The sequence below is a fragment of the Xenopus tropicalis genome, chromosome 5, assembly GCF_000004195.4.
Source record: "Xenopus tropicalis strain Nigerian chromosome 5, UCB_Xtro_10.0, whole genome shotgun sequence".
In the NCBI taxonomy this organism is placed as follows: domain Eukaryota; kingdom Metazoa; phylum Chordata; class Amphibia; order Anura; family Pipidae; genus Xenopus; species Xenopus tropicalis.
The window spans coordinates 131901878-131917732 of NC_030681.2; the positions used below are offsets into that span (position 1 = coordinate 131901878).

Sequence of the window (15855 nt, forward strand, 5' to 3'; positions counted from 1 at the left end):
CAAACAAAAGCCTTTTCACTCTCCCTAACCTCTGGCCTGGCCCTGCTTGATCCCCCCTTGCTGAATATATCTATTATCCTGCCAGATCCCAGTGTATGTTACTGGGGGCCCCAAACCGGTACTAGGGCTGGGAACACACACACACGTCCCATTCCATGAGCTTGTTTGCAGGAAGCAGATGGATAACAGTCCCCATTCTAATGAAAGTCCTTTCCCAACAAAAGCTTAGATAATGAATTTATCCCAGCAACTCCACACTGCTAATTGTCTGACACTAAATGCTAATCCACTTCTCAAGGCTAGGTCAGCCCTGGCAGCAGCCGAGTTACCTATTATTTTGGCATCATTTTATGCTTAGCAAGGAAACAAGGGCTTTTCATTCTATATAATAACATATATATATATATATATATCATAATTTCTAAATATTCTCAAATATATTTCTGCATGAATGTGCTAATATATATATATATATATATATATATATATATATCTATATATATATATATATATATATACACAGTATATATATATATATATATATATATACTTTGTATATATATACAGTGTATATATATATATATATATATATACAGCATATATATATATATATATATAAAGAGATGATTTTCTCTCACCCATATCAGTATACAATATATTAAAGACATTAAGACACTATAAGTAAACAGTCGTTATCACTTATAAATACTGTTAGCGGTGAGCACAATTACCCCTTTGTTGTTGTACATATATTTATATATATATATATATATACGGCATATATACGTGTGTTCTGCACATCACCTGTTGCTTGCTGGGGCTAATACTTTCACAATTACTTAAATAATAGATTACATTTTTATTATAATAACAGAACCATTTTAAAGGTTCCAATACGCCTCTTTTTTAGTTTGCAATTTGCACTATATACACAACCCCCTGCAAAAGATTAGACTTTCTGTTCTACATACAGACTACATACAAGTCAGTCACATCTCGAAAAATAGAGCAGCCCCGGTGTTAATATTTAATGTTTAACTCATGTTAGAAGCCCAGCAGCCTAAAGCATTAGGTCCCAGGTGACGGACTGTGGTTATTCGTGTTCTCCGCCGAGTGATTTTCGAATCCAAATGGATTTAAACTCGGAAAGGAACGCTTTAACTATCTGATATATAGATTAAGCTATGAATGTAAAACTGGGCATTAAATGCAAAAATAATATTACATTCTCAAATACATTGATGACATGTACAGATGCTCATAAAGTTATTACATAAGGTTGGGATAAAATGACACAGAGCTGTTCTTATTATTTTGTTAATAAAGTGCCATTTTATTTCCTGCGTTTAACACAACTCTCGCTGAAGTCGCATAATAGTCGCACCGGCTTTCTGAATAAATGAGACTTGGCTATAAAAAAAACATTATTTTAATTGTGACAAGTGTTTAACCTGATGGGACTAATATGCACACGTCTTATTGTTGAATTGCATTGCTGTCTTTATTCAACATTTCACAATGCAACAAAAAAATAGAACATCGTTAGAAATAAAATTGGTCCAATACCGTTTCCCCCCACCATTACATTTTTAAATTTTGATTTCAAGTCCTTTTCTCGTTATTTCTCTTCTGCAATGCAAAACTATCCACCGACTCAAACTGCAGCTTTTTGTTACAAAACAATGTGAGCAGTTTCGTACGTAATATTAATTTCCTAAGGGCAAGAGACTCATAACAAGTGGAAATGTATTCCTTAAATATGGGAAAGTTTATAGACTAAATTATTTGGGGGAATAAATAAAAGGATGAAATAAATATGTGTATTTGATGTCAATATGCAACATATCTAACAACGTTCCCACCCACCCCCACAACATACATGTGCAAATAAAAGTGTTCATGGTAATACTAATAATTTAATATCAGTTCCTTCTAAATTCAAGGTCAGAGTCACAGAGCAATAAAGGACAAACTCATATACATGGAAAAAAACAATGAATAAAGTGGCAACGTTCAAAACTGGGTAGCTGAAATAAAGTGGCAGAACCTGTACAATTCTTACAATTCGTCCTGGAAACGATCGCACAATTATCCTCATGGCTCAGTAAAAGAATTGGATTGGATCGGATCGTGCCATCTCCCACACAGGTACATTGGGAGATTGTGCCCTCTGTCACTTGTACACAGATAAATAGTTCCGGGCGGGCATTCTCCCTGTGGGTCGGTTGGTCCCTATTAGCAGTCCTCTGTACATGCACCGTCATACTCCAACCTGCAGTGTTCTCTGGCCAAACACCCTTCTTACATGGCTGCTGTGTGTGCAGAGGAATAAGGGTCTAAACCAGCTTTAGTCATACCAGGGAACAATATGTAGGCAACTGGGGGTTGCAAGTTAGATGCTGACCATGCTGAACAGTTACAGGGCACCACATACCCAGGGTTGGTTGGTGAAGGGTGGGTGTGGGTGTGCTGGCTGGGGCAGCTTAAGCCCCCAAATGCCCCGTTCTGATATCCTAAAGTGGAGGCGTAGGGAAGGGTACTGGCGGCCAAGGTGTGGGGCATTTCTGTCATCTTCTGGATGGTGGTGGAGCTGAACTGGCTTGGGTCTAGGAGTGAGTAAGGTGCAGACGTTGGGGGTAAGAACGCTCTTGCCTTCTCTGAAGCCCCAAGGAGGGAGTCAGTTGCACTCATGGAAAGTCCTGTTTTAAGTGGGTCGTGGTCTCCAAGGTAAGGGAGAGGAAAGACATACCTGTCTTTCTTCAGAAGGTTCTTGGGCTTGCGCCTTGGTCTGTATTTGTAGTCGGGGTGCTCCTTCATGTGCTGCGCCCTCAGTCTTTTGGCTTCATCGATGTAAGGTCTTTTCTCCGCCTCGGACAGAAGTTTCCACTCTGCCCCAAGTCTTTTACTGATCTCCGAATTGTGCATTTTAGGATTCTCCTGGGCCATCTTCCTCCTCTGCCCTCTGGACCACACCATGAAGGCATTCATGGGTCTCTTGATATGGTCAACCGGCTTAGACATGGTTGTGTTCAATCGCTAGGACCAGCTACAGCCAACTTCTCTTCTCCCCCCTTCTGTTTCCCTTTTGAAAATGAAGAATGAAGTCTTAACTAATCATGCCAGGTATTGAGAGGCTGAACACACACACACACACATACAACAAGAAGAACAAATCAGCGGCGGACCTCCCCACTGTGACAAGGTGCAGATGCTTCTGATAGAGGAGCAGGTATCAAATATTCAAGATCCAGGCTTCCTTTTGGTCCAAGAATCAGCTGTTAGAGGTCCAAGGTGTCTGTCTGTGTGTGTCTGTGTGTGTGTGTGCTTGCCCTTGTGTGCTAAAGAAAGGCAAGGGATGAGGAGAGAGGCAAGAGGAGGATAAAGGCTCTCACACACAGATCACTTTCCCACTCCTCCCTGAAGGTGTCTTGTTTAGCAAAGCACCTTGCTGGCAATGAGGAACAGCGCATTGGGGAAAAAATGACAGTGAGCAAAAAGTGAAGAAGTTCAAAGCCTCTCCCTGCTTAGTGGCAGTGTGCAATCTAGTAATCAGGAGGGTCTACACCCCTGCCGGAGCCAACCAATCAGCTGTGAGCACACACACACACAGAGTAACTTGCACATCAAGGCACAACCACAAGCACAGCAGAGAGGGGACAGCAGGCACAGAAAGGGAAATCACTAAATACACCAGATTAAGGAAACAGCTTTTGTTAGTTAATCCACTAATAGAAGCAGCCCAAACTCCCCAGCTCCTCCTGCCTTTATACAGGGGCTGTTAGGTGACTGCTGGAGTCAGTGTTAGGGGGGAGAGGAGCCATTGTTGTACCAAGTCAGGTGCCACTGGAGAGGTCAGGGATTCACCCTTCCCAACAACAGGCTGGGAACCAGGGCGTGTGTGATTAGGGTAGGAGTGTATAGATAAACTCACAGGGACATGGGCTTTTTCCTATACTGAAAGAAAAGGAAATATTGTGTATTTATTTGGGATGGAAGGGGGGAGAATCCCTGTTCACAGCTATTCAACAAACTCAGGCAGGATAAAATACTGCTGCTATATTGTATCACCAACTTGCAGTGTAATTCTATATATTCCCTTCGGTCTTAATATGGAACAGCCTTCATCTCTCTATCAGTCATTTTATATACAGTCAGTCTCCATATACATACACATAAATTCATGCCTACATATATATACATATCGTGTATAAATAAATATAGACTCTCTAACGCAGTATATTAGATATAAATAAAATAGACACAAACCAGTTAGAAATACAGAATATACGGATATTATTTATATATATATACAGACGAACGCAGTTTATAGATAGACACAAACACAATTAATACAAACAGTAACGCAATGTATAGTTCCACACAGACGCAAATGTGCAGTAAATATATAGATACACACAATTTGTATTGTATATGAATATATAGATACACACAATTTGTATTGTATATGAATATATAGATACACACAATTTGTATTGTATATGAATATATAGATACACACAATTTGTATTGTATATGAATATATAGATACACACAATTTGTATTGTATATAAATATATAGATACACACACACAAAGCGTTCTATGCTTGTAATTATTTCTTCCTCTCTGTTCCCATTACAATACCCTGACATCAACCTCAAAGCGTTTTTTTCCCTCCTCTCTAATAGATTTGAAATTACAACTGGGTGTATTGAAGCAGCTTGTTTGGGGTGTGTAAGTGTATCTTTAATTGAAAATGCCCTTGGGAAGAATATTTGTTAAATGGAAACAATTATTGTCAGCTCCAGTGGGAATATCCCTGGCTTCGCACTGCTTTGCACCTGCCTAGTTAAAAAACTGTCCCACATTAAAAAAAAAAATGAAATTGACCTTCTGATATCGTTAAATTGTTCGGCGTCCTTCAATAAACATTCTTCTGGAAATTACTCAGCATTGCTTAAAAAAATCCAGGCGTGCTCCCCCTGACAAGTAATTAATCTGTTATAGAGAAATAAAAACATTCTCTGCCTCCCCCTTTACTCCTTTCTGTGTGTGGGCACAATGCTGCATCTGATGCGTCTCAGCGCTGGGCACTGTCTGCGGGGCCAGCGACTCAGGCGCAAGAAATCCAAATAGCAAACAGCCGTACAAAACAATGATTAATGGTCTTATTAAAGTTACTATTATTTCTGAAGCTTTTCCTTAAAATTGATTTTTTTTCCTCCGTAGTTTTAAGATCGTATTCTTAGTTTTGTTTTGTTATATGAATAAAAAAAATACATATCTAGCTGAATAATGTCTAACAATGTATCCATAAAATGGCTTTATACTAGAAATCGATTTCTATATTCTATATACTGGGATACTAGGAAAACAAAATAAATGGATATATTTCTCGAATTTGCTGAGCTGGTGTCTGACTAAGTGACATCGTATATATTTCAAAGAAAACGTTATAAACTGTATATTTGTGGTATTTGAATGTGTGCAAAAACTCGTATATTACAGGCTATAATTTTTTGCTTTGGGGGTGTGTAAATACGCCACATATTTGTGTGAAAAGCTTCAATGAGGTATCCGGCTATGAGTGTGTGTAAATGTGTATATAAGTGTAAATTCATATATAAGGGTTTGGGTTTATAGATACTGTAGCTTGTGTGAGTGCTGAATAAGAAAACCCCATTGCTAAAATCCTTGCATGTGTGTTATTAGTACGTGTATATATATAATAACTGCACATATATGAGACATACATGATTGGGACTCCCCACTATAACGCTGGGCAGGATACAGGGATTGGAACACATGGAATCACCAAACTAAAAGCTGCAGGTCGGTTCAGCAATAAAGTTGTATAAGTGACATTTTAGCAAATCCTGCTGGCAGCCTTGGGTATGAGGAAAGCCTGGGGTATGAGGAAAGCCTGGGGTATGAGGAAAGCCTGGGGTATGAGGAAGGCCTGGGGTAAGGGGAAACCCTGGGGTATGAGGAAAGCCTGGGGTAAGAGGAAAGCCTGGGGTAAGAGGAAACCCTGGGGTATGAGGAAAGCCTGGGGTAAGGGGAAACCCTGGGGTATGAGGAAAGCCTGGGGTAAGGGGAAACCCTGGGGTATGAGGAAAGCCTGGGGTATGAGGAAAGCCTGGGGTAAGAGGAAAGCCTGGGGTAAGGGGAAAGCCTTGGGTATGAGGAAAGACTGGGGTATGAGGAAAGCCTGGGGTAAGAGGAAAGCCTGGGGTAAGAGGAAAGCCTGGGGTAAGAGGAAAGCCTGGGGTAAGGGGAAAGCCTGGGGTAAGAGGAAAGCCTGGGGTAAGAGGAAAGCCTGGGGTAAGGGGAAAGCCTGGGGTAAGAGGAAAGCCTGGGGTAAGAGGAAACCCAGGGGTAAGGGGAAAGCCTGGGGTAAGAGGAAAGCCTGGGGTAAGAGGAAACCCAGGGGTAAGGGGAAAGCCTTGGGTATGAGGAAAGACTGGGGTATGAGGAAAGCCTGGGGTAATTAGGAAAGCCTGGGGTAAGAGGAAAGCCTGGGGTAAGAGGAAACCCTGGGGTATGAGGAAAGCCTGGGGTAAGGGGAAACCCTGGGGTATGAGGAAAGCCTGGGGTAAGGGGAAACCCTGGGGTAAGGGGAAAGCCTGGGGTATGAGGAAAGCCTGGGGTAAGGGGAAATCCTGGGGTATGAGGAAACCCTGGGGTAAGAGGAAAGCCTGGGGTAATTAGGAAAGCCTGGGGTAAAGGGAAACCCTGGGGTATGAGAAAAGCCTGGGGTAAGGGGAAATCCTGGGGTATGAGGAAACCCTGGGGTAAGAGGAAAGCCTGGGGTAATTAGGAAAGCCTGGGGTAAAGGGAAACCCTGGGGTATGAGAAAAGCCTGTGGTAAAGGGAAACCCTGGGGTATGAGGAAACCCTGGGGTATGAGGAAAGCCTGGGGTAAGGGGAAAGCCTGGGGTATGAGGAAACCCTGGGGTATGAGGAAAGCCTGGGGTAAGGGGAAACCCTGGGGTATGAGGAAAGCCTGGGGTAAGGGGAAAGCCTGGGGTATGAGGAAAGCCTGGGGTATGAGGAAAGCCTGGGGTAAGGGGAAACCCTGGGGTATGAGGAAAGCCTGGGTTAAGGGGAAAGCCTGGGGTATGAGGAAAGCCTGGGGTAAGGGGAAAGCCTGGGGTATGAGGAAAGCCTGGGGTATGAGGAAAGCCTGGGGTATGAGAAAAGCCTGGGGTAAGGGGAAAGCCTGGGGTAAGGGGAAAGCCTGGGGTATGAGGAAACCCTGGGTAATGAGGAAAGCCTGGGGTATGAGGAAACCCTGGGGTAAGAGGAAAGCCTGGGGTATGAGGAAAGCCTGGGGTAAAGGGAAACCCTGGGGTAAAGGGAAACCCTGGGGTATGAGAAAAGCCTGGGGTAAGGGGAAAGCCTGGGGTATGAGGAAAGCCTGGGGTATGAGGAAAGCCTGGGGTAAGGGGAAACCCTGGGGTATGAGGAAAGCCTGGGGTAAGGGGAAAGCCTGGGGTATGAGGAAAGCCTGGGGTATGAGGAAAGCCTGGGGTATGAGGAAAGCCTGGGGTATGAGGAAAGCCTGGGGTAAGGGGAAAGCCTGGGGTATGAGGAAACCCTGGGTAATGAGGAAAGCCTGGGGTATGAGGAAACCCTGGGGTAAGAGGAAAGCCTGGGGTATGAGGAAAGCCTGGGGTATGAGGAAAGCCTGGGGTATGAGGAAAGCCTGGGGTAAGAGGAAAGCCTGGGGTATGAGGAAAGCCTGGGGTAAGAGGAAAGCCTGGGGTATGAGGAAAGCCTGGGGTAAGAGGAAAGCCTGGGGTATGAGGAAAGCCTGGGGTATGAGGAAAGCCTGGGGTAAGAGGAAAGCCTGGGGTATGAGGAAAGCCTGGGGTAAGGGGAAAGCCTGGGGTATGAGGAAACCCTGGGTAATGAGGAAAGCCTGGGGTAAGGGGAAAGCCTGGGGTATGAGGAAACCCTGGGTAATGAGGAAAGCCTGGGGTAAGGGGAAAGCCTGGGGTATGAGGAAAGCCTGGGGTATGAGGGAAGCCTGGGGTATGAGGAAAGCCTGGGGTAAGGGGAAAGCCTGGGGTATGAGGAAAGCCTGGGGTAAGGGGAAAGCCTGGGGTAAGGGGAAAGCCTGGGGTATGAGGAAACCCTGGGGTAAGGGGAAAGCCTGGGGTAAGGGGAAAGCCTGGGGTATGAGGAAACCCTGGGGTAAGGGGAAAGCCTGGGGTATGAGGAAACCCTGGGGTAAGGGGAAAGCCTGGGGTATGAGGAAACCCTGGGGTAAGGGGAAAGCCTGGGGTAAGGGGAAAGCCTGGGGTAAGGGGAAAGGCTGGGGTATGAGGAAACCCTGGGGTATGAGGAAAGCCTGGGGTAAGGGGAAAGGCTGGGGTATGAGGAAAGCCTGGGGTAAGAGGAAAGCCTGGGGTATGAGGAAAGGCTGGGGTAAGAGGAAAGCCTGGGGTAAGAGGAAAGGCTGAGGCAGGTTAAACCCTTAATTCCCTTTATCTCGTATTTTAACAGCTGTAAAGGAGTGCGCATTGCTGGTGCTGCCATTGCGCTTTATTCCTGTAAGGCAAAGCTCAGTTATGAAAGGGACGCACAAACCCTGACTTTGTTTCTCTGCGGATTTCCTGATGATTGTGCCCCGTGTTTCTTCCCCTTGCCCCAAGTATTAGTTTAAGCTTGTTCCTTTGAGTTGATTTGGACTGAATGATTTCCTCCCAAATAATGTTAGTCTGCCTGTTACGGTCCGTGTCCCACAGAGTCTGTAGCTGGGGCTCAGTGCATCATAAAGCAGCAGTTCTGTCCTTCTCCAGCAGGGAGCGCTGTGCTCTGGAATTACCGAATCATTCTTACTCTATTATGTACGTTTCTGGATAAACAAACTGCTGGCCCTCCCTCAAAGCTGCTCAGTGTTTATATATGTTTGTCTGTTATTATCATCATACTTCTCTCCCACAGGTTTCCCTACTCTTCATGTGTCCCTTACTATTATCTCTTCACTATAGGTTCTTATCTACTTTTTATTAATGCATAATTTTGTTGAATAAAGAGCAGCTTGTCTGTAGGGCTTGTTTGGGGAGAATGGCTTTATACCTGCTGCAAAGTGACACCCTGAGGAGTGCTGGAGCTGGATATATATTGGATATTTGGATAGTCCAGGGGTGTAAATCTGCAAATTATAGCCAAGTTACTATAAGAAGTCAACAGACTCTATTTCTCTCCCAGTGCACCCAGCTTTTTATTCAAGTAAATAAATGTATGTCCTAGTGGTCATTCTCCCCTTACTACAAAGTATGTAGTGAAAAAATAGACAAAAAAAGTAATTTGAAAGGGGGAGATGTGCTCCATGGGACTGGCAAGGGGTGTGCAAGGGGTTGTTCACCTTTAAATGAACTTTATGGGGCACATTTATGAAAGTACGAGTTTCAGACATGAAAAAGCACGATAAAAAAAATTCGTACTAAATCCGATATTTTCTGATGTGCACTTAAAGTACGAAAATTTTGTATCATGGTCGTATGAAAATATCGTGGTACGATCCGAAAGTTACAAAATTTTCGTATCCAATCGATCGTAAAAGGCGCAAAAACCTTTCTGACTTTGATCCTTCTGTGCATGATTTTGGAAGCCTCCCATAGGACTCAATGGCACTCTGCAGCTCCAACCCGGCCCAAGGAAAGCCTCCCATAGGGCTCAATGGCACTCTGCAGCTCCAACCCGGCCCAAGGAAAGTCTCCCATAGGGCTCAATGGCACTCTGCAGCTCCAACCCAGCCCAAGGAAAGCCTCCCATAGGGCTCAATGGCACTCTGCAGCTCCAACCTGGCCCAAGGAAAGCCTCCCATAGGGCTCAATGGCACTCTGCAGCTCCAACCCGGCCCAAGGAAAGTCTCCCATAGGGCTCAATGGCACTCTGCAGCTCCAACCCGGCCCAAGGAAAGTCTCCCATAGGGCTCAATGGCACTCTGCAGCTCCAACCCGGCCCAAGGAAAGTCTCCCATAGGGCTCAATGGCACTCTGCAGCTCCAACCCGGCCCAAGGAAAGCCTCCCATAGGGCTCAATGGCACTCTGCAGCTCCAACCTGGCCCAAGGAAAGTCTCCCATAGGGCTCAATGGCACTCTGCAGCTCCAACCCGGCCCAAGGAAAGTCTCCCATAGGGCTCAATGGCACTCTGCAGCTCCAACCTGGCCCAAGGAAAGTCTCCCATAGGGCTCAATGGCACTCTGCAGCTCCAACCCGGCCCAAGGAAAGTCTCCCATAGGGCTCAATGGCACTCTGCAGCTCCAACCTGGCTCAAGGGAGGTCTCCCATAGGGCTCAATGGCACTCTGCAGCTCCAACCCGGCCCAAGGAAAGTCTCCCATAGGACTCAATGGCACTCTGCAGCTCCAACCTGGCCCAAGGAAAGTCTCCCATAGGGCTCAATGGCACTCTGCAGCTCCAACCTGGCCCAAGGAAAGTCTCCCATAGGGCTCAATGGCACTCTGCAGCTCCAACCCGGCCCAAGGAAAGTCTCCCATAGGGCTCAATGGCACTCTGCAGCTCCAACCCGGCCCAAGGAAAGTCTCCCATAGGGCTCAATGGCACTCTGCAGCTCCAACCTGGCCCAAGGAAAGTCTCCCATAGGGCTCAATGGCACTCTGCAGCTCCAACCCGGCCCAAGGAAAGTCACCCATAGGGCTCAATGGCACTCTGCAGCTCCAACCCGGCCAAAGGAAAGTCTCCCATAGGGCTCAATGGCACTCTGCAGCTCCAACCCGGCCCAAGGAAAGTCTCCCATAGGGCTCAATGGCACTCTGCAGCTCCAACCTGGCCCAAGGAATGTCTCCCATAGGGCTCAATGGCACTCTGCAGCTCCAACCTGGCCCAAGGAAAGTCTCCCATAGGGCTCAATGGCACTCTGCAGCTCCAACCCGGCCCAAGGAAAGTCTCCCATAGGACTCAATGGCACTCTGCAGCTCCAACCTGGCCCAAGGAAAGTCACCCATAGGGCTCAATGGCACTCTGCAGCTCCAACCCGGCCCAAGGAAAGCCTCCCATAGGGCTCAATGGCACTCTGCAGCTCCAACCCAGCCCAAGGAAAGTCTCCCATAGGGCTCAATGGCACTCTGCAGCTCCAACCCGGCCCAAGGAAAGTCTCCCATAGGGCTCAATGGCACTCTGCAGCTCCAACCCGGCCCAAGGAAAGTCTCCCATAGGGCTCAATGGCACTCTGCAGCTCCAACCTGGCCCAAGGAATGTCTCCCATAGGGCTCAATGGCACTCTGCAGCTCCAACCCGGCCCAAGGAAAGTCTCCCATAGGGCTCAATGGCACTCTGCAGCTCCAACCTGGCCCAAGGAAAGTCTCCCATAGGGCTCAATGGCACTCTGCAGCTCCAACCCGGCCCAAGGAAAGTCTCCCATAGGGCTCAATGGCACTCTGCAGCTCCAACCTGGCTCAAGGGAGGTCTCCCATAGGGCTCAATGGCACTCTGCAGCTCCAACCCGGCCCAAGGAAAGTCACCCATAGGGCTCAATGGCACTCTGCAGCTCCAACCCGGCCAAAGGAAAGTCTCCCATAGGGCTCAATGGCACTCTGCAGCTCCAACCCGGCCCAAGGAAAGTCTCCCATAGGGCTCAATGGCACTCTGCAGCTCCAACCTGGCCCAAGGAAAGTCTCCCATAGGGCTCAATGGCACTCTGCAGCTCCAACCTGGCCCAAGGAAAGTCTCCCATAGGGCTCAATGGCACTCTGCAGCTCCAACCCGGCCCAAGGAAAGTCTCCCATAGGACTCAATGGCACTCTGCAGCTCCAACCTGGCCCAAAGAAAGTCACCCATAGGGCTCAATGGCACTCTGCAGCTCCAACCCGGCCCAAGGAAAGCCTCCCATAGGGCTCAATGGCACTCTGCAGCTCCAACCCAGCCCAAGGAAAGTCTCCCATAGGGCTCGATGGCACTCTGCAGCTCCAACCCGGCCCAAGGAAAGTCTCCCATAGGGCTCAATGGCACTCTGCAGCTCCAACCCGGCCCAAGGAAAGTCTCCCATAGGGCTCAATGGCACTCTGCAGCTCCAACCTGGCCCAAGGAATGTCTCCCATAGGGCTCAATGGCACTCTGCAGCTCCAACCCGGCCCAAGGAAAGTCTCCCATAGGGCTCAATGGCACTCTGCAGCTCCAACCTGGCCCAAGGAAAGTCTCCCATAGGGCTCAATGGCACTCTGCAGCTCAAACCCGGCCCAAGGAAAGTCTCCCATAGGGCTCAATGGCACTCTGCAGCTCCAACCTGGCTCAAGGGAGGTCTCCCATAGGGCTCAATGGCACTCTGCAGCTCCAACCCGGCCCAAGGAAAGTCTCCCATAGGACTCAATGGCACTCTGCAGCTCCAACCTGGCCCAAGGAAAGTCTCCCATAGGGCTCAATGGCACTCTGCAGCTCCAACCCGGCCAAAGGAAAGTCTCCCATAGGGCTCAATGGCACTCTGCAGCTCCAACCCGGCCCAAGGAAAGTCTCCCATAGGGCTCAATGGCACTCTGCAGCTCCAACCTGGCCCAAGGAAAGTCTCCCATAGGGCTCAATGGCACTCTGCAGCTCCAACCTGGCCCAAGGAAAGTCTCCCATAGGGCTCAATGGCACTCTGCAGCTCCAACCCGGCCCAAGGAAAGTCTCCCATAGGACTCAATGGCACTCTGCAGCTCCAACCTGGCCCAAGGAAAGTCACCCATAGGGCTCAATGGCACTCTGCAGCTCCAACCCGGCCCAAGGAAAGCCTCCCATAGGGCTCAATGGCACTCTGCAGCTCCAACCCAGCCCAAGGAAAGTCTCCCATAGGGCTCAATGGCACTCTGCAGCTCCAACCCGGCCCAAGGAAAGTCTCCCATAGGGCTCAATGGCACTCTGCAGCTCCAACCCGGCCCAAGGAAAGTCTCCCATAGGGCTCAATGGCACTCTGCAGCTCCAACCTGGCCCAAGGAATGTCTCCCATAGGGCTCAATGGCACTCTGCAGCTCCAACCCGGCCCAAGGAAAGTCTCCCATAGGGCTCAATGGCACTCTGCAGCTCCAACCTGGCCCAAGGAAAGTCTCCCATAGGGCTCAATGGCACTCTGCAGCTCCAACCCGGCCCAAGGAAAGTCTCCCATAGGGCTCAATGGCACTCTGCAGCTCCAACCTGGCTCAAGGGAGGTCTCCCATAGGGCTCAATGGCACTCTGCAGCTCCAACCCGGCCCAAGGAAAGTCTCCCATAGGACTCAATGGCACTCTGCAGCTCCAACCTGGCCCAAGGAAAGTCTCCCATAGGGCTCAATGGCACTCTGCAGCTCCAACCTGGCCCAAGGAAAGTCTCCCATAGGGCTCAATGGCACTCTGCAGCTCCAACCCGGCCCAAGGAAAGTCTCCCATAGGGCTCAATGGCACTCTGCAGCTCCAACCCGGTCCAAGGAAAGTCTCCCATAGGGCTCAATGGCACTCTGCAGCTCCAACCCGGCCCAAGGAAAGTCTCCCATAGGGCTCAATGGCACTCTGGAGCTCCAACCCGGCCCAAGGAAAGTCACCCATAGGGCTCAATGGCACTCTGCAGCTCCAACCCGGCCAAAGGAAAGTCTCCCATAGGGCTCAATGGCACTCTGCAGCTCCAACCCGGCCCAAGGAAAGTCTCCCATAGGGCTCAATGGCACTCTGCAGCTCCAACCTGGCCCAAGGAAAGTCTCCCATAGGGCTCAATGGCACTTTGCAGCTCCAACCTGGCCCAAGGAAAGTCTCCCATAGGGCTCAATGGCACTCTGCAGCTCCAACCCGGCCCAAGGAAAGTCTCCCATAGGACTCAATGGCACTCTGCAGCTCCAACCTGGCCCAAGGAAAGTCACCCATAGGGCTCAATGGCACTCTGCAGCTCAAACCCGGCCCAAGGAAAGTCTCCCATAGGGCTCAATGGCACTCTGCAGCTCCAACCTGGCCCAAGGAAAGTCTCCCATAGGGCTCAATTGCACTCTGCAGCTCCAACCCGGCCCAAGGAAAGTCTCCCATAGGGCTCAATGGCACTCTGCAGCTCAAACCTGGCCCCAGGAAAGTCTCCCATAGGGCTCAATGGCACCCTGCAGCTCCAACCTGGCCAAAGGAAAGTCTCCCATAGGGCTCAATGGCACTCTGCAGCTCCAACCCGGCCCAAGGAAAGTCTCCCATAGGGCTCAATGGCACTCTGCAGCTCCAACCCGGCCCAAGGAAAGCCTCCCATAGGGCTCAATGGCACTCTGCAGCTCCAACCCGGCCCAAGGAAAGCCTCCCATAGGGCTCAATGGCACTCTGCAACTCCAACCCGGCCCAAGGAAAGTCTCCCATAGGGCTCAATGGCACTCTGCAGCTCAAACCTGGCCCCAGGAAAGTCTCCCATAGGGCTCAATGGCACTCTGCAGCTCCAACCCGGCCCAAGGAAAGTCTCCCATAGGGCTCAATGGCACTCTGCAGCTCCAACTCGGCCCAAGGAAAGTCTCCCATAGGGCTCAATGGCACTCTGCAGCTCCAACCCGGCCAGAGGAAAGTCTCCCATAGGGCTCAATGGCACTCTGCAGCTCCAACCTGGCCCAAGGAAAGTCTCCCATAGGGCTCAATGGCACCCTGCAGCTCCAACCTGGCCCAAGGAAAGTCTCCCATAGGGCTCAATGGCACTCTGCAGCTCCAACTTGGCCCAAGGAAAGTCTCCCATAGGGCTCAATGGCACTCTGCAGCTCCAACCTGGCCCAAGGAAAGCCTCCCATAGGGCTCAATGGCACTCTGCAGCTCAAACCTGGCCAAAGGAAAGTCTCCCATAGGGCACAATGGCACTCTGCAGCTCCAACCCGGCCCAAGGAAAGCCTCCCATAGGGCTCAATGGCACTCTGCAGCTCCAACCCGGCCCAAGGAAAGTCTCCCATAGGGCTCAATGGCACCCTGCAGCTCCAACCTGGCCCAAGGAAAGTCTCCCATAGGGCTCAATGGCACTCTGCAGCTCCAAACCAGCCCAAGGAAAGTCACCCATAGGGCTCAATGGCACTCTGCAGCTCCAACCCGGCCCAAGGAAAGCCTCCCATAGGGCTCAATGGCACTCTGCAGCTCCAACCTGGCCCAAGGAAAGCCTCCCATTGGGCTCAATGGCACTCTGCAGCTCCAACCCGGCCCAAGGAAAGTCTCCCATAGGGCTCAATGGCACTCTGCAGCTCCAACCTGGCCCAAGGAAAGTCTCCCATAGGGCTTAATGGCACTCTGCAGCTCCAACCCGGCCCAAGGAAAGCCTCCCATAGGCCTCAATGGCACTCTGCAGCTCCAACCTGGCCCAAGGAAAGTCTCCCATAGGGCTCAATGGCACTCTGCAGCTCCAACCCGGCCCAAGGAAAGCCTCCCATAGGGCTCAATGGCACTCTGCAGCTCCAACCCGGCCCAAGGAAAGCCTCCCATAGGCCTCAATGGCACTCTGCAGCTCCAACCTGGCCCAAGGAAAGTCTCCCATAGGGCTCAATGGCACTCTGCAGCTCCAACCCGGCCCAAGGAACGCCTCCCATAGGGCTCAATGGCACTCTGCAGCTCCAACCCGGCCCAAGGAAAGCCTCCCATAGGGCTCAATGGCACTCTGCAGCTCAAACCTGGCCAAAGGAAAGTCTCCCATAGGGCTTAATGGCACTCTGCAGCTCCAACCCGGCCCAAGGAAAGCCTCCCATAGGGCTCAATGGCACTCTGCAGCTCCAACTTGGCCAAAGGAAAGTCTCCCATAGGGCTCAATGGCACTCTGCAGCTCCAACCCGGCCCAAGGAAAGTCTCCCATAGGGCTCAATGGCACTCTGCAGCTCCAACCCGGCCCAAGGAAAGCCCCCCATAGGGCTCAATGGCACTCTGCAGCTCCAACCTGGCCCAA

General features: G+C 49.7%; 1 protein-coding gene across 1 annotated transcript; it reads right to left on the reverse strand.

Moving 5' to 3' along the window:
• Positions 1-1411: 1411 nt before the first annotated feature.
• On the reverse strand, positions 1412-3070 carry sox14 (SRY-box 14). Its single transcript, NM_001100233.1, is given in 1 exon segment — positions 1412-3070. A coding segment is annotated over 1 exon segment (720 nt). The 5' UTR covers positions 3022-3070; the 3' UTR covers positions 1412-2301.
• Between the last annotated feature and the right edge of the window lie 12785 nt (positions 3071-15855).